Genomic DNA, 20,030 nt, shown 5'->3' on the forward strand with positions numbered 1-20,030 from the left:
AAGGAAGAAACAGCCGGAGTCTTACGGGTTTCCTGTTGTTATTATGGACTTGGGTGGATGTACGTGTGTGTGTGTGTGTGCCTGTGTACACGTATACACCACCCACATATGTAGTCAAGTGCATATGCATATCTATATATATATATATATATATACACACATATATATATATAAATCTTTGTTTGATAAAGTCACACTGTATCATGTGTCACTGCAAATAATCATTAGAGTGAAAGTTGTTTGACATCGATGATGGTGGTGGTGGTGAGGATGATGATGATGATGGTGGTGGTGGTGATGATGATGATGGTGGTGATGATGATGATGATGGTGGTGGTGATGATGATGATGATGGTGGTGGTGATGATGATGATGACGGTGGTGGTGGTGATGATGGTGGTGGTGGTGATGATGATGATGACGGTGGTGGTGATGATGGTGGTGGTGATGATGATGGTGGTGATGATGATGGTGGTGGTGGTGATGGTGGTGGTGGTGATGATGATGGTGGTGGTGATGATGATAGTGGTGGTGATGATGGTGGTGGTGATGATGATGGTGGTGGTGGTGGTGGTGATGATGATGATGTTGTTGATACTGCTGGTGATGGTGACAATGAAAATGATGATGATGTGGTGTTAATGGTGGTGATAATGAAGCTGATGGTGGTGGTGGTAATGGTGATAATGAGAATGATGGCGGTGATGGTGATGATGATGGTGATGGTGATGGTGAAAGTAAATACAACATGTTGTTGGTTAGCCCCAGGCCAATTCCTTTCAAAAGTGACCCACCTCTGACCAATCCGTCTTTTATTCAGGCACAATGTATCTAAGACTACAATATTTAAAACACCTTTTCTTCCTTAACATAGCAAGATGCAATTTCAGGTGGGTATTTCTAGTATACAGGCTCCTTTGATGGATTGAAGATGACGATGATGATAGTGATGGTAGAGATGGTGGTGGTGGTGGTGATAATGGTGGCAATGACAAGGTTTTGGTCAAATGATTCAACAGGAGCAACACGATTAAACCGTGACTCAAAATCATCCACTTGTCCCTTTAAATTCTGCTGTGGTCAGTTAACGGTCAACTGGTGTGGTCACTCACCCCACAGAGAACTGAGACAACACACTACACATGTACTGTGCCAAAATTTGAAACCAGTCATCATCACCACCGCTGCCGCCACCACCACCACCACCACGACTACTACTACTACTACTACTACTACTATACTACTACTACTAAGGCTATGAGTTGACAGAATTGGAAGAGCATCAAACAAAAAAAAAACGTGCTTAGTGTAGTTTCTTCCGGCTCTTTACATTCTGAGTTCACATCCTGTGAAGGTCAGCTTTGCCTTTCATCCTTTTGGGGGTCAATAAAATGAAGTACCAGACTGGAGTCAGTGTAACTGACTCGATCCCATCCCCAAATTTCAGCCTTTGAGCTTATAGTTGAAAGAAGAAGAAGAAGAAGAAGAAGAATCATCATCATCATCATTAGGGTGGTGAGTTGGCAGAATCGTTAGCACGCTGGACTAAATACTTAGCAATGTTTCACCCACTGCTACATTCTGAGTTCAAATTCTGCCGAGGTCGACTTTGCCTTTCACCCCTCCCCATCCCATGAAAGTGCCGATCTTGTGCCAAAATTTATAATCATCATCATCATCATCATCATTATTCTGTCTTTACACTCTGGGTTCAAATTCTGCCAGGGTTGACTTTGCCTTTCATTCCTTTCAAAGTTGATAATTTAAGTACCAGTGAAACACTGGGGGATGGGTCAATGTAAGTGACTAGTCCCCTCTCCTGAAATTTCAGGCCTTGTGCCTATTGTAGAAATTTTCTTTCTTTTATTTGTTTCAGTCATCTGACTGTGGCCATGCTGGAGCACTGCCTTTAGTTGAGCAACTCGACCCCGGGACTTATTCTTTGTAAGTCTAGTATTTATTCTATCAGCCTCTTTTGCCAAACCACTAAATCATGGGGATGTAAACACACCAACATTGGTTGTCAAGCGATGGTGACAGGGGACAGACACACAAATATATATGACGGGCTTCTTTCAGTTTCCGTCTACCAAATCCACTCACAAGGCTTTAGTAGAAGACACTTGCCCAATGTGCCATGCAGTGGGACTGAACCCGGAGCCATGTGGTTGGTAAGCAAGCCACTTACAACACAACCATTCTGGCACCTATTTATCATCATTTTTATTTTTATTATTATTATTCCTTCAATCTCACAATGGTGATGTTGTTAACACTGGACAGTAAAGGATACTGAAAAAAAAAAAAGAAAAAAAGTAAAAAGAAAGAAAAAGAAAAAAAGTAGCCCCACTGACCTGTTGGAAGTACAGATGGTGTGAGATTGTTGCAGGAATGCGATGGGGGTGGCCCATGCATGTGAGGGCTGCTGGGGACACCTGGGTGCAAGTGTGCTGGTCCTGCATGGTGACCATGGTGATGAGGGGGGTTGTACTGTGGGTGGGGCTGTGTTTGGTAATGTGAGTTGAAGGGGCTGTAATACTGTGCAGCATTGTTTGGTCCACCCTGCAACGACAACAAGAAGAGTCCATGAGTCAAACAGCAATAAGAGTCAACGAGTCAAACAACAAAAAGAATCAATGAGTCAAATAACAACAACAACAACAACAATAATAAGAGCAACAAAATACATGCAAAACTGCTTTCGTCTTTGTATTATCTCAAGACATGGTGACCACCCTGGCTGAGGAGTCTCATGAAGAGGCAGAGTTTGTCATGATTACTCAACCTCCTACAACAATTTTTAATGGACATGTCTGATCCAATGATCTGCTTCACTGGTGATGAATGGGGGAGTCCACATTTGAGGGGGTGAGGGGTAGGTGATGTTCCTTCAAAAGAAGAGTTAAGCAAGTTCTTTCCCATGTTAATTCCATAATTATAATAATGGTCTCAAATTTTTGGCACAAGGCCAGCAAGTTTTTTTATGGGGGGGTGATTATATTGACCCCAGTGCTCAACTGGGTCTCGTTTTATTGACCCCGAAAGGACAAAAGGCAAAGCCGACCCCGGCAGCATTTGAACTCACAACATAAATTTTGAAAGAAACGCTGATAAGCATTTTGTCTGGCATGCTAATGATTCTGCCATACTGTCTCCTGATATAGTGACCACCCTGGCTGATATTACAAACACGATGAGGTGGAGGTGGACATGATTATTCCACCCCCTACAACGATCTTTAATGAAGAGTCTGAACTAATCATCCGCATCACTTGTGATGAATGGGAGAGTCTATATTTGTGAGAGTGGAGGGCAGGTAGGTGAGATTCCTTCAAAGGAAGAGTTAAGTAAGGTCTTTCCCATGTTAATTCCTGTACAACAGATAATCGTTAACGTTGATGCTAATTATCCAGCATCCTATCCTTACTCAACAGAGAGCCGTATTGTACAGTTATGTTTTAGTAAGCGTGTGTGTGTGTGTATATGTACAACTGGTGTGTTTCTGTATGTGCAAGTGAGTATAGATGCGTAGGAAGATCAGTGGTGTGTGTGTTTGTATGTGGATATGAATATGTGTGGAGCTGTGTATGTAACTGCGTACAGATGTGTAGGAAGTTCTTTGTATTGAGGTGTGTGTGTGTGTATATGCTTGTCTGCAACTAGTATGTGAGTGAGTACAGATGTGTAGGAGGCTCTATTTGTTTGTGTGTCTGTTCATATGCTTACATTCACACACACACACACACACATCAAGTCTTTAATAACTGTTCATTATTATTATTATACAGATGCTGGCAGAATCGTTAGCACACCGGGTAAAATGCTTAACGACATTTCTGTCTGTCTTTGTGTTGTGAGTTCAAATTCCGCCAAAGTCGACTTTGCCTTTCATCCTTTCAGGGTGATAAAACAAAGTACCAGATAAATACTGGAGTTGATGTAATTGACCTGCCCCCTCCCCCACTGAAATTGCAGGCATTATGCCAAAACCTGAAACCATTATCACACACACACACACACACACATCCCTTTCTCCTTTCTGATGAAGAGCTATACTCAAAACATTCTCTCAGCTAATACATTCCTTGTGTATGTCCTCTTGTTTTTTTGCTATAATTAATTTTAATGCTCGTTTATTTGATTTTGACTATATGCACCATCATCATCATCATTTGACATCCATTGTCCATGAGTTGAACAGTTTAATTGGGCTGGCACACTGGAAGGCCGTGCCAGGCTCCGGTCTGATTTGGCATGGTTTTTCTACGGCGGGATGCCCTTTCTAACGCCAACCACTCTGAGAGTGTAAAGGGTGCTTTTACATGCCACCAGCACGGGAGCCATTTGTGTGACACCGGGGTGCACTTACGTGTCAATTTGTGTGACACCAGGGTGCACTTGTGTGTCAGTTTGTGTGACACCGGTTATCTGCCACAACTGCCATTTTGCTCGGCTTGATATAATTTATTCTCAGAGAAATTTAGAAAAATGTTACAGAGATTCAAAGTCTGATCACTTTCAGTTCAACCAGAAGAAATGGAATCGGTAAGCAGTATTTTCTAGGTTATTTCTGCCTTGTCACAAAGTGACAGGCAGAAATAACACAAGCACGAGGCATATGTTTTCATACCACACAAGATGAAATTTCAGATCCTAGGTCAGTAAGCTAACACATTCCTCCATAGATTAACTCTAATGTATTATTTACCAGCATTGAGCTCTTTAACGGAGTTTGTAGCTTTTAGTTCTGAGAAATAAGCACACCTTCATGGATGAGTGTGCACGTGCGTGTGTAGGTCTACATATATATATATGCTGTCCAAGAATTTGGACCTGGAGATCTTCATTTCCAGTGACTTCGAGGGCCATCTCCCAGTGGTGTCGGGTGTCAAGGAAGAGCCCTTGACTACAAGATGACCAAAGTTTTTTTTTTTCAAGGTCTGGGGTCTCCCGCCCCAAAGCCTTGACCATCAACTAACCACCCTTACCCGTCTTGTTGCTTAACAACAACAACAACATATATATGCATGTGTATATCAAGCTATCATGTGACTGAGCAGACTATCAGACGTTACACATCACTGGCCACAGTGCGCTTTTGCATTGCCTTAGCCTTCGAATGACGCCACTCCACTGGCTAGGTGACCAGGTCAAAAGGGGAACTGGAGCAACACAAAATGAAGTGTTTTGCCCAAGAACACAATGCATCATCCAGCCTGGGAATCGAACCCATGGTTTGTCAATCGCGAGTGCAACAACCTAACCACTAGGCCACGTGCTTTCACACATGTATGTGTGTGTGTGTGTGCAGAATAGGCATAAAAACAACTTAATACACACACACACACACACACTTGTGTTACTGTTATTCTACAACTAACAGAAATATTTTTTTAAAATCTAGTGTCAAGTTTCGCAAAACAAACTGTGTGTATAGGTGTATATGTATATATGTATATATATGCGGATGGTTGTGTGAATTTCTCCTAGAGCCAATCTGAGGTTTAATTTACTAATCTGTGGATTAACTGTTCCCTGAGTGCTTCATCTTAACCTAGTCTTCAGTTTATTGGTGTATAAGTGTGTGTGTGTATTTATAAATATGTGCGTACATACAGACATACACAAACACACATATGTACGTATATATATATATACACACACACACACATACATATATGAACATACAGACACACATACAGACTTATACTCAGTATAAAGTTACAATGTAATATATTACATATATATAATTTTAGTATTAACTTTTGATATTTCAATTCCCATTATAATTTCATATGCTGAAATCAATAGCAGTGACACTTTGCGGGGTAGGCTCGATTCAACCAAGTATACACATTCCTGTACGAATTATAACCATTATCATATACACACAACAGATTAGACCGTTGGAAAAGTAAAGAATCTTAACATCAGGTTACAAGTAACCTTAGATGACAAGACCCCACCGAAATATCCCAGCTGTCCCTAATAACACTGTTTCCTGGAGCTGTACTAAACTGGGTTTTATGCCTATTTCCTCTATCCATCTGTTCAAATCTTTGGGGATAGTTATCACCATTATTATTATTATTCTTTTTCTTTATCATAGGTTTTGTTGGAGCTCCTGGAGTTTACTACCTGCAGCCTACGGTATCATGCTATCCATCCTTTTCAGCTATCTAATACTTTCCTGTTTATTCTGGCCGTGCCAAGGAGACAAACCTTTTGTAACAGTTCTAATGGGCACTCTATTCCAATTTCCTTTATATTCCCCTTGATGTCTTCTGATACTGTTCCCAAAGACCCAACAATAATTGACACTATCTTCACCTTCTTCATTTTCCATAGCCAAACTATTTTGTACTTAAGTGGGTTGTATCTAACTATCTTTTCGCCTTCCTTCTTGGCTATTCAGGGGTCAAAGGGACATGCAACATCAACTATATGACACGTGTGGTGCACCTTGTCCAGTCTGTTATGCTCTAGCACCTGATCTGTTTGGATGGGATTTTGCTAGTCTCTGCAGTTTGTGCTCATACCACATCTTACCTCTCTCTAGCCTCAACTTTTCACACAGTTTCCAATTTAGCACTTTTGCTACTGGGTCGCGTCACCACAACTTGTAGTGGTTTTGATTATTACTATTACTATTATTATTACTATTATTCCGCCAAGGTCGACAAATCAAGTACCAGTTGAGTACTGGGGTTATGTGATCGACTGTCCCCCTCCCCACAAAACCCAAGCCTTGTGCCTATAGTAGAAAGGACTACCATTATTATTATCACAAAGTACCAGCTAAATACTGGATTCAATGCTATCAACTACTCCTCTTAAAAATTGCTGGGTCCTTAAGGGTCCATATAAGGCTTTGTTGTTAAAATTTTTATGTGCATCAAATCACTTATACATCTTCAATACACAAAATATTTTCACAAATTTCTAACAATATTTAATTATAAAAATAGGGTTTTTTAAACATTAAATTGGTATAAGGGTTCATCTGAATAAAAATAGGGATCAAAGGGGCCCATAGATAAAATACGATTGAGAAACACTGTGATAGATAGACCTTGTAAGGTGGTGCCCCAGCTTGGCCAAAAGTCAAACGACTGAAACAAGTAAAAGATACAAGTACATACAAACACACACACATGCCACCTCCCACCCCACCAGATCCTTACACCCAGTCTTTCTTCCCCCTTTATACACCCCCAAGTCCTAATGCCACCCCACCCCCACCGTTTAAGTCAACATTGAACACAAAAATATAAACCAGAAAAAGAAAGAAAAGCAGAGGAAAGGATGTGTTTGGTAGGATTGATGTTGTGATGAAGATGATGATGATGATGCTGGTGGTGGTGGTGGTTGATGGTAATGGTCTGTGATGATGTGTGCAGGATGGTTGTGGTTGTTGTTGCTGTGGTAGTAGTAGTAGTAGTAGAGGTGGTGGTGGTGATGGTGAGATTTCTGTGTTGCCTACAGAAACAGTGTCAGGTTGCCAGCCAAATTGTGAAGTAAGAATCAAATGACGAGGTGGAGGGAGGGAGGGAGGGAGAGAGAGAGAGAGACAAAGACAGAGAAGGAGAGGTGGAGAGGTAGAGGTGAGGGAGGGGAGAGAGAGAGAGAGAGAGAGAGACAAAGACAGAGAAAGAAAGGAGAGGTAGAGAGGTGAGGGAGGGGAAAAAGTGCTGTCTTGCATAAAGATGTTGAATTAAAGTCTTCAGTTACTGTAGTTCTTGGAGGAAACAATACACACACAGACATGCACACGCACAGACATACACACACACACACACACACACACAGAGGGTGGTGCTCCCACATGGTCTTGGTTATGATGGCTGACAAAACTAAAGACTACATTACGTATATAAACGCATTCCACCCAACAGTTACATGGAGAGAGAAATATCACAGCAATTAGGGATTTGCTGTTTACGTACGGCGTACACACACACACACACACACACAGAGTTGTGTTGTGATGTGGTTATATGCTGTGGGTTCCGTTTTGTAAGGGTTACGTGATATGGAGTCCCAGCTGTAGATGCTTTTTTTAAAAGTGATAAAACCATTTGAGCAATGCTGGTGATTATAATTCTCAACACTGGACAAATAAAGAGGCCCTCACGGTAAGGTTGACGAGAATAGAATCCCTCACGGTAAGGTTGAAGAGAATAGAACCCGAGTGGTTGGAGTCAATTCCAGCAAAAGCCCAACATACATCGCCCAGGCCTTTCTACTTGTCTTTCAGGGTGCACTTGGTTCTCATATGTTTTGCTTGCTAAACGAAAATGACAAGGAACAACAGAATTCTATGTGTGACTATCATCATCATCATCATCATTGTTCGACCGTAGTCGAGACAATGGAATTTACCATGCTATGCCAGACTTCACGGTCCATCATGGCATTACGGAGGTCCTGTTGCTGGATGCCTGTATCCCTGGAGATTACATCAGGGTAGGAGAGTGTGTACCCTCTGGTATTGCGAGTAGATGGCTTCCAGAGGAGAAGAGTAGAAATTGCCTCGTGTAACTATACAAAGGTTGAGTAAAGAAGAATGATGTCCAGATTTCTCAGACTTGAAGATTCTGGGAATCCAAGAACATATCCTGCAAGCCACATCAACTTTATTCTTGATGCCGATGTTCCAGCTTATATTATGGTTTATAATTTACTCTGAAGTCTTTTAACATCATTATTGGATACCATAAAAGATTCTACCAAATAGAGAGAATATTCTTAAGAACATCCTCTTTGACAAATTTTCCCTCATCCAATTTCTTTTTCTCCCATTGACTACCATCTTTATTTTCTTCCCAACCACTCCTGCCCACCACTACATAATGCGTGGTAGCCATGGATCTCCTGTACAGCAAGATCCCTATTTTTGTCCCTCTGTCATACTTTATGCCCTTCAGCACTTGGCAAAGAAACCCCTCTTCCTACTTAGTCTCTTGTAGGGGTCTCTTTCTTGTATTTTTCTGTCATACAATTTACTTTGTAACCTCACAAGTGCCAGTGGCACAAAAGAAGGGCACCCAGTACTCACTGTAAGATGGTTGGTGTTAGGAAGGGCCTCCAACCATAGAAACCCTGCGAAATCAGACACTGAAGCTTGCTGCAACCCTATGGCTTGTCAGATCTTGTCAAACACTCAACCCATGCCAGGGATGAAAACACACCAGCACCGGTTGTCAAGCGATGTTGGGGGGACAAACACAAACACACAAACATATACATACATACATATATACGACGGGCTTCTTTCTGTTTCCGTCTACCAAATCCACTCACAATGCTTTGGTCGGCCTGAGGCTATAGTAGAACACACTTGCCCAAGGTGTCATGCAGTGGGACTGAACCTGGAACCATGTGGTTGGTAAACAAGTTACTTACCACAAACCTACTCTTGTGCCTATATATACACACACAGAGGATGCACGTTTTTTAAATGGCTATTACTCAGCCCCAGTGGGGGGGGGGGACTAATGTCCAACTGGTACCATTCGGTCTGGTGTCTTAAGATATTTTTTCTTTTCAGACAAAGCCATGTCGCTGTGGACAACAGAACATCACGTGTTTGCCTACAACAGTTACGTGAAGAATAACAAGTCTGTCACAGCAGTTCAGTGTGAGTTTTGGCTGCACTTCAACATTCAGCGAAATCAGGTTGTTCCCATCTGTAACACAACCTTACATTGAGTGAATGCACTTTGTACACGAGGTACACTAATGAATAGGAGAACAATGGGGGCACCACAAATGGTATGGACCCCAGAAAATGTAGAATGCATCAGAAGTCCGATTCACTCTGCTCGGAGGCATTTTACTGAACTTGGCATTGGTAATCAATCGGTAAGGTATATTTTGCATGAAGACCTGCATTTCCACCTGTACAAATTGGTAATTGGGCAACAGTCCCAGAAACCATGGGACTATCCAGAGTAATGCTGAAGAGAATGGAGGCCAGCTTCCAAGAACACCTTCAGAAATGCATCAATGGAAACAGACACCACATGATGGATGTTGTTTTCCACGCTTGATTTTTACGAATACTAATTCAATACGAACACATTAATGTCAATAAAATTAGTTTACAGCTAAAATTAATGACTTTGTGAATTTTTCAAAACATGTCCGTCCTCTCTGCCCCACCCCGTACATGGAGAGGTATTCACATAAACAAGTTGTGTCTAAATCTGTGTGAATAGACATGTGTATGTATGTAGAAGAATGATACATACAGGAATTACACGCAAACACAGAAGCATTTCCCACTACCTAGCAACCCCCTCCATCTGTCTGTCTCTCATTCTCTCTGTATATAAGACACACAGACACAGATACACACCCACACACACACATTCATCATTCCTATATGTGTGAATGAATATTCTACTGCGACTACATGCTCCGATCAAAGACACACACACACCATTCCTGTTCCAGAAAAACATCTCAATATGGATCACACTTGGACAAATACACAATATTTTCATTTCTGAGGCCCACCTTTTCCTAAAGCAGCCCCCCGTTTTCTTTCTCCCCCAGAACAAAACCACTGCCCCTCCCCATGCCCGCCCCACCTTTCCCCTTCTCTCTTCCCAACCGGGTTTCAATGTGGATCCCATTATTGAGTCAACAACTGGGATTTAGGTTTTCAGGTTGCGTACACCAGAGGAACCCATTCTGAAGACTATTTCGGGAAAAGTGGATATGGACATATAAATGCGTGTGTATGTGTATAATGTATGTGTGCGTACATGTGTGTGTATATATCATCATAATGTTGTCGTCATAGTTTTAACATCTACTTTTCTATGCCTTCATGAGTCAGACAGAAATATGCTGCAACAGAGTTCTCTCTGGGTGGTCAGCCTCCTTGTCACCACCAACTGCCACCTCTTTCCAAACGATGCGAATAATGTCCCAGCCTGTTGAATCGCAAACAGCTTGGACAGCCTTTCACAGTGGACGGTAAACAAGGATGACCGTTTGTGAAGCCATTGCTTACAACTGGTGAGTGAACACATGTACAGAAAAATGGGAATTTTCATTCACATAACGAGATTCTTTCAATTTTCTGTCAAAGAAATCCATCCACAAGGCTTTGGAAGACTTGGGGTTGTAGCGGGAAAGACTTGCCCAAGGTGCCACACAGTGGGACAGAACCTGAATTCATGTGGTTGGGAAGCAAACTTCTTAATCACACAGTCATACCCGTATATGTGTGTATATATATATATATATATACTTGCATATGTATGTATGTATGTATGTATATATATATATATATATATATATATATATATATATATATATATATGTATATCAATATGTGTATGTGTACATGTTTGTATGTGTATATGTGTGTGTATATATATATATATATATATATATATATATATATATATAGGTGTATATATATGTATGTACATATATATGTGTGTGTTCTTTTAGTCTTTTACTCTTTTGCATGTTTCAGTCATTTGGCTGCGGCCATGCTGGAGCATCGCCTTTTAGTCGAACAAATCGACCCCAGGACTTACTCTTTCTAAACCTAGTACTTATTCTATTGGTCACTTTTGCCAAACAAATAAGTTACGGAGATGTAAACTCACCAACATCAGTTGTCAAGCGATAGTAGGGAGACAAACAGACACACAAATACACACACACACATATATATACGACAGGCTTCTTTCAGTTTCCATCTACCAAATCCACTCACAAGGCTTTGGTCAGCCCAAGGTGCCATGCAGTGGGACTGAACCTGGAACCATGTGAAATAATTGACATATGTGCATGCATGTATGTATGTAGAGATATGTGTGTATACATACATACATACATATATATATATATATCATTCATTCCTTTTATGTCTGTTTCCCATGCTAGCATGAGTTGGATGACTACTTCTTAAAGCATTATTTTACAGCCGGATATGACCTTCCTGTCAAGGATCGAAGAGAAATAATGCAGCTTATTGCTAACATCTCATTCATTCATAAACACAACCGACAGCTCAAAGTCTGGCTGTCTGCACCACCACAACCACCACCACTACCACCACCACCACCCTATCTCATCCCCAACCCCCCTCTCTACCTAATACTTCATTAGAGTTACTTTCGAGATGTGTGGACACATGTTGTGTGACATGTGGCAGTATTGATGGAGTGCTATGTGGTAGTAAAAGGCAGGCGACCAAATCACTTTACGAAGCTTCAAGTGGGGTGGGCATGAATGGAATCAGAAGATGGAATATTTTCCCCAGGCTGTTTCTTAAGCAACAGCATCCTTATGTAATGATGTCCTGGTGTAAAGGACATTCTTATGTAATGATGTCCTGGTATAATGATGTCCCAGTGTAATGACATCCTTATGTAATGATGTCCTGGTGTAAAGGACGTTCTTATGTAATGATGTCCTGGTGTAATGATGTCCCAGTGTAATGACATCCTTATGTAATGATGTCCTGGTGTAAAGGACGTTCTTATGTAATGATGTCCTGGTGTAATGATGTCCCAGTGTAATGACATTCTGATGTAATGATGTCCTGATGTAATGACACTCTCATGGAATGACGTAAGGATGTTCTGATGATGAGAAAGTCAGGAATGATGGAGAAAACTAATGGATTAATTATAGCCAATAAGGAAAAGATGAAATCAAATACACACAGAGATGCATATATATATATATATACACATATGCACATAAACATGCACAGACGTACATATACACACACATATACGGAGATGAAGAAACAACGCAATAAAAATTGAAAGTTGGTATTTGGGAAAGCAGTAGAGAATGTCTGTGTATATGGGAGTGGAATCTGTGAGACGCAGAGAGATTGAGATGTGTGTGTATATATGTGGTACGTGTGTGTATATAAAGACCATGGATAAGGAATAAGAATTATGAGAATAGAATATTTGATTTTGAGTCTATGGATTGGGTATGGGTGGATTGTGTGTGTGTACATGTGGGTTGTGAATGTGGGTATGTGTGTGTCAATGTATAGATTGTGTGTGTGTACGTGTGGGTTGTGAACGTGGGTGTGTGTGTGTGTGTGTGAATACATAGATTGTGTGTGTGTGTATGTGAGTGGATTGTGAGTGTGTGTGTCATTGTATGGATTGTGTGTGTGTGTGTGTGTGTGTGTGTACAGTGTGGGTTGTGAATGTGGGTGTGTGTGTATCAATACATGGATCATGTGTGTCAACGTATGGATTGTATGTTTATATGGAACTAATATAGATTGTATGTGTCTGTCAATGGATTAATGTGTGTGTGTATGTGTGTATCTGACATCTTGTTTGAGCATCTTCACCACTGGTTGGAATGAAGCAGACAAAACATTCCAGAAACCATTCCACAGCAACAACAACAAGACTGGCATCAATAATATATATATTAGGCTGAAGGAAATATACAGAAGAAAATTGTAGTAGTAGTAGTGGTAGTGGTGGTGGTGATAGTGATGTTAATCATCATCATCATCATCATCATTATATAGGTGTAGGAGTGGCTGTGTAGTAAGTAGCTTGCTTACCAACCACATGGTTCTGGGTTCAGTCCCACTGCGTGGCACCTTGGGCAAGTGTCTTCTACTATATAGCCTCAGGTCGACCAAAGCCTTGTAAGAGGATTTGGTAGACGGAAACTGAAAGAAGCCCGTCGTGTATATGTATATATATGTGTGTGTGTGTGTATCTGTGTTTGTCCCCCAACATCGCTTGACAACCAATGTTGGTGTGTTTACATCCCACGTAACTTAGCAGTCATATAACTACATCCATGTGAATATTATGCATGTGTGTATGTGTACACATGTATCTATGTGTATGTATGTTTATATGCATGCAAGCGTATGTGTATACACATGTCTGTATATATATATATATATATATATGTATACATGCATGTGTGTGTTTGTGTACAAGTGTGTGTTTTGTGTTTATGCAGTTGGACCCTAAACAGACAGGTCAAAGGTTCAAAACTAGATACAGTAGCAATATTCTGGCCCTGACTGTGACCCCTACTCAACATGTTATGATTAACAGAGCTCACAGGACATATGGGGGGGGGGGAGACATATTGTGGTGGAGCCTCTATATGGTCAACCTACCAGAAATAGCAACCAAATCTCTCTCAAATCACACTGTCTGGAACACTGTCGGTCATTGGCTTGCTAGACCACATCTGACCAATGGCTAAACAACACTGACTGTCTAGCTTTTATCTTTTACGTGTTTGTCACTGGACAGTGGCCATGCTGGGGCACCACCTTGAAGGATTTAGCTGAACAAATCAAGCCCAGTATTTATTTTTTCAAACCTCATACTTTTTTTATTGGTCGTTTTTGATGAACCACTAAGTGATGGGGATATAAACAAACCAACACCAGTTGTCAAATGGTAAAGCTGGAACAAACACAAATACACACAGATAGATAGATACATACATACATATATATATATATATATATATATGTATGTCTTTGATTATAATCACCCAGCAAATTTTTATGGATAACACCATACAAAATTCTGGTGCATCTAAATTAAGTACCATATTCATTCGAATCTAAATTTTTGCATATGTATATATATATATATATATATATATATATACATACATACACACACACACATAATGGGCTTCCATGCAGTTTCTGCCAACTGAATCCATTCACCAAGTTTTTGTAAGCTGAGAGCCATGACAGAAGACTCTTGTCCAAGGTATCACCCAGTAGGACGGAACCCAGAAACACAAGGTTGGGAAGCCAGCTTTGTAAGCGCAAAACTACACCTGCACCTTCTAAACCAGAGGTTCTCAACCCCCAGGCTTCATACGAACCCATGGGAGGTGGGGCGGGGTCAATGCTAGCAAAATAGTAAATTGGCTATTTACAAGTGTTTTAAGAGTCCAATAAAAATTTCGATTTCGGTGTATTTATTGCAAGAAACGGGTTTCTTTCTTGGATGTTTTGTATAATTCAACCTACACAAGAGAATGGGTGGAAAACAACAGAGGAATTTCGAAAGAAATCTCTAAAAAACTAGTTTTTAAACATTGAATGGTGATGAGGGTCCACCAGAAGAGAATAATAATCAAAGGAGTCCCATGGTCAAAAAATGGTTGAGAATCCCCTGCTCTAGACAAAATATCTGAATTTGCCGACTGGCTTCTGTGCCGGTGGCACGTAAAAAGCACCAACAGATCGTGGCTGTTGCCAGCCTCGCCTGGCACTTGTGCTGGTGGCACATAAAAAGCACCAACTGATCGTGGCCGTTGCCAGCCTCCCCTGGTACCTGTGCTGGTGGCACGTAAAAAGCACCAACTGATTGTGGCCGTTTCCAGCCTCACCTGGCACCTGTGCCAGTGGCACGTAAAAAGCTCCCGCTACACTCACGGAGTGGTTGGCGTTAGGAAGGGCAATCCAGCTGTAGAAACACTGCCAGATCAAGATTGGAGCCTGGTGCAGCCTCCCGGCTTCCCAGACCCCGGTCGAACTGTCCAACCCATGCCGGCATGGAAAGCGGACGTTAAACGATGATGAAGATGATGATCAAGCAGCAAATGTTGAGGGAGATATTTTTTTAGTAAGGATTCATTATGGCTATATGTGGGTGTGTCCTGGGATGCTAGGATGGATGTTATGACCCTTTTATGGTGATGTGGTTAGCTGTGTGTGTGTGTGTGTGGGTGGGGAGGAACAGGATGGTCGTGGGGGGATGGGTGTGGGTTGCTCGGGGAGGATTAATAGAAAGGAACCAAAATGATGTAGCTTGCTTGTAAAGTGTCTTCCTGTGTATTGCAGAAGATAATTAGGGCCCAGCGGAAGGGGTTTAGGGTAAGGTAGGGGGAGGCAAGAGTGAGACATACAGACAGACAGACAGACAGACACAGATGTTCAGCTGCTGACTGGGAATTCTTCAAATTCCACAGTTGTAAAACTGAAAATGCCCCTGTAAGATGTATTACTACTGCCACCACCACCACCACCACCATACCACCAGCACTACCAGCCAAAAGAGCAGCTACTATCTTGTGGTTGCTAGAAATAGCAGCCAAATCTCTCAAATCATATTTCAGCATGCTAGATAAAAAAATTAAAAAAAGAAACACATTAGATAATGTAGTTTTAGATATGCTATGTTTGAATAAATAAAAAAATAAATAAACAGGATGGTCTTGGATGGAATGCCTTTAGTCATAAGCTTGCTTGACCAACAATAATTACCACCACCACCGCTACTACTACCACCACCACTACCACTACTACTACTACTGTTGGAGATGGTGAATGGCAGTCTAAACTAGCAACTATTTCAATGACCTGCTGCTGTCTTAACAGGAGTGAGTGTCACAGACTCTGTGTGTGTGTGTGTGTGTATACATATGTGCATATATATGTATGTATGTACATTTGTGGGCAGAGCAGAGAGAGACAGTGAACAAGAGGATAAATGGTATGGTTGGACAGTTGGTTGGTATGGGGGAGTAAGGAAGATCTTGGTGATGATAATGAGATTGAGAAAGGATGGAGGAGGGAGAGAGAGAGAGAGAGAGAGTGGAAAGAGACAAATATTCTAAACCAGATGCAATCCAAATAGTTCTGTGGTGTAAATGGTTAGCACTCTGGACTCCAAATCCAGCAATCAAAGTTCAAGTCTTGGTAGAACCTAAGCTTCTTCCTTTCTTTTCTTTTGGTATCTATCTTTTTCCAGATGCTACAGACGACGAGTGATAAAGCTTAAAATATATATAATGTTAGAAATAATATATTTCTGAATCCTTCGGAGAGAAAGATTTATGCAGTAGCAGCACAATAAAGTGATAGGCATCTCCAACTAGCAAGCCATGCAACTCCAGACTGATGAAGTGCAATGACTCTGAAACTAGTCTCTGGATGCTGGTTTTGCTGGATGGAGGTGCTTATCTCCCCCTTTTGTAAACATAAGGACACAGGAAATGTGTCCAATCCAACAGGAAACAGGCGAAATGCTTAGTGGTATTCTGTCTGCCGTTATGTTCTGAGTTCAAATTCCGCCGAGGTCAACTTTGCTTTTCATTCTTTTAAGGTCGATTAAATAAGTACCAGTTACACACTGGGGGGGGGGGGGGGGTCAATGAAATCGACTTAATCCCTTTGTCCTTGTTTGTCCCCTCTATGTTTAGCCCCCCCCCCGGGGGGCAATAAAGAAATAAATATCATTAATAGTAGGATTAGTAACAGTAGCATCAACACATTAATTAACATCGTATTATTAATAGTATCATTAAGGCGACAAACTGGCAGAAGCATTAGCATGCTGGGGAAAATGCTTAGCGGCATTTCCTCGTCTCTAGGTCTCTGAGTTCAAATCCTGTTGGGGCTGATGTAATCAACTGTCCCCCTCCCACAAATCTTAGGCCCCGTGCTCTTAGTAGAAAAGATTATTAATAGAATTGTTATCATATATGTTAGTTTACATAGTATTATCAATACAATTAGTATAGTCAATCACTGCAGTACTATTAATAGTATTATCATTAATTATTATGTATATTTGTTAACAAAGTATTATAAACAGTTCACAATCAAAAGGTAGAGAGTTTGATTCCCGGACCAGGCTGTGTGTTGTGTTCTAGCAAAGACGCATGCTTCAGTGGTTTGAGCACCAGGCTCAGAATCGTGAGGTAATGAGTTCAATTCCTGGATCTGGCTGTGTGTTGTGTTCTTGAGCAAGACACTTTATTTCACATTGCACCACTTCACTCAGCTGTACAAATGAGTCGCGACGTCACAGGTGCCCAGCTGTATCGGCCCCTTTGCCTTTCCCTTAGATAACATCAGTGGCCTGGAGAGGGGCCGGTGGTATGCATGGGCAACTGCTGGTCTTCCATAAACAACCTTGCCTAGACTTGTACCTTGGAGGGTAACTTTCTAGGTGCAATACAATGGTCAATCATGACCGAGGGGGGGAGAGCACTCATTATAAACAGTGGTGAATGCATTGATTAACGTAGTATCGTCAAAATTATTTGTTATATTATTAATTACAATGTAGGTAAGTGAACATGGTAGTATCAAAACTGAGAGGACAGCATCCAGTTTTTTTGCCCCGATTGGTAACACAACAAATAAACTTCCACGTCCTTCCCTCCGCCCCATCCACATCCACATAGAACAATCGTTCCCCCACCACCACCACTACAGTGTCAATAAAATGTCTTTAGTATTTTATAGACACAGAGATACACAACAGATGACTTTATACACGCACAAGAGAGAGATCAGGTGTGTGTGTGTATATATGTATGCACGTGTGTGTGTGTGTGCATGTGATGTCACTCACCTCAGACACATGCAGCATAACAGACATATCCAGACAACAATACACACACACACACACACACACCTTGAGCAGTTGAGACAACAGGCCTTTGTTTCTCCACAGAAACATATTGAGTGTGTTTGTGTGTGTTTAAGAATATGGATGACAGAGAAAGTATGTGAGTGTGTGTGTATGTGTATATATATATATATATATATATATACACACACACACACACACACATATATATATACACATATATATATACACATACACATATTCAAAGCCACGTCATTTTATGAAAGACATAATTTTTAGATGACGGTGGTGGTGGTCGTGGTGGGGGTTCTGAGCCTGTGACACCGCCACCATCACCAACAGCAAAACTAGGACAGCACCACCGATGCCACCTCACATTATCGCAACGTGTTACACGAGTCAATGATGGAAACTACACGTTAGATGCTGGAAATAGCAAGCATCCCACCCACCTATGAGACCACTGCCATTGGAAGGCAGAAGGACACACAGACTGTACCGAGACGTCTCAGGGAGATTAAAACCAAAAAAAACACAAATGGAACGAGTCCGATCGAAAGTGATTGCTCCAGCAGGGCTGAACCACACTCAAATGACATTAACAGTGGCAGTTTTGTAGAAAGAGCATCTCCCACCTCTTGCACATAGACATCAGGGTACGGGGGTGGGGGGCAGATATATAGGTGCGTGTGTAGATACGTGTGTGTGTGTGTGTGTGTGCATATCATTGCTTATGTCACATCCCCCACCCCACCACCACTTAACAACTGGTGGTCGTTTGCAAGCATATGTCTTCATAACTGAGCGGTTCAGCAAAAGTGACTGATAGAATAAGTAACAGGCTTTTAGAAAGAACATAAGTACTATTGGGGGTTGATTCATTTGAGGAAAATTCTTCAAAGTGATGCTCCAGCATGGCTGCTATCTAAGGACTGATACAAGTAAACAAGTAAAAGAATATATATATACTGTGTGGTAATAAGCTTGCTTCCCAACCACACGGTTTCGGGTTCAGTCCCACTGAATGGCACGTTAGGCAAGTATCTTCTACTATAGCCTTGGGCTGACCAAAGCCTTGTGAGTGGATTTGGTAGACAGAAACTGAAAGAAGCCCATCATATATATATATATATATATATATATATATATATCACCTTGACCGACCAGTCCATCGGGTGTCCATTTAACACCGCTGGTCACAGCACGCTGTCCACTCCTCTCTGGATCACGCCTTTCTCATCCACGTGATCCCAATTGTCCTCCTGAAATCGTAACTATATATATATATATATATATGCTATCAGTTTGTGCCTTTGTGTACCTCCTCTTTTCCTCTGCAAGAGTTTCTACTCAGAGTTCCGAGCCCTTCTTTCTACAATGAGTTCTTCAATGAGATCTTAGCCACTAAATCTGCAAAGATAGTCACGGCTTGGCTCATATAACACATCTTGAGATTTTTCTTGAGAGAAACTTTATGGCACTTGAGAAACACTCCAACAGAATGTTTGCTAACGAAGGCCAGCCATAAAACACTCCTAGTGGAATGTCATCGTCCTAAATTCAAGCCACATGACCACACAGCATTGAAAGTGACAACTCATTAGGCATGTCTGTTTGTCACCAGGTTTATAGCAGAGAGTAGGACAG

At 41.3% G+C, this 20,030-nt stretch overlaps 1 protein-coding gene across 8 annotated transcripts in view; it reads right to left on the reverse strand.

The window, feature by feature from the left end:
• Positions 1 to 20,030, reverse strand: part of LOC115222094 (fibronectin type-III domain-containing protein 3A) — a 349,812-nt gene that overhangs the window by 61,247 nt on the left and 268,535 nt on the right. For all 8 annotated transcript variants that reach the window (XM_036511332.1, XM_036511331.1, XM_029792195.2 and 5 more), the window contains one exon: positions 2,355 to 2,562. In XM_036511332.1, the coding sequence (XP_036367225.1) occupies positions 2,355 to 2,562 (208 nt within the window). The remainder of the gene's footprint in view (positions 1 to 2,354; positions 2,563 to 20,030) is intronic.

Source organism: Octopus sinensis, linkage group LG19 (assembly GCF_006345805.1).
Source record: "Octopus sinensis linkage group LG19, ASM634580v1, whole genome shotgun sequence".
Taxonomy (NCBI): Eukaryota; Metazoa; Mollusca; class Cephalopoda; order Octopoda; family Octopodidae; genus Octopus; species Octopus sinensis.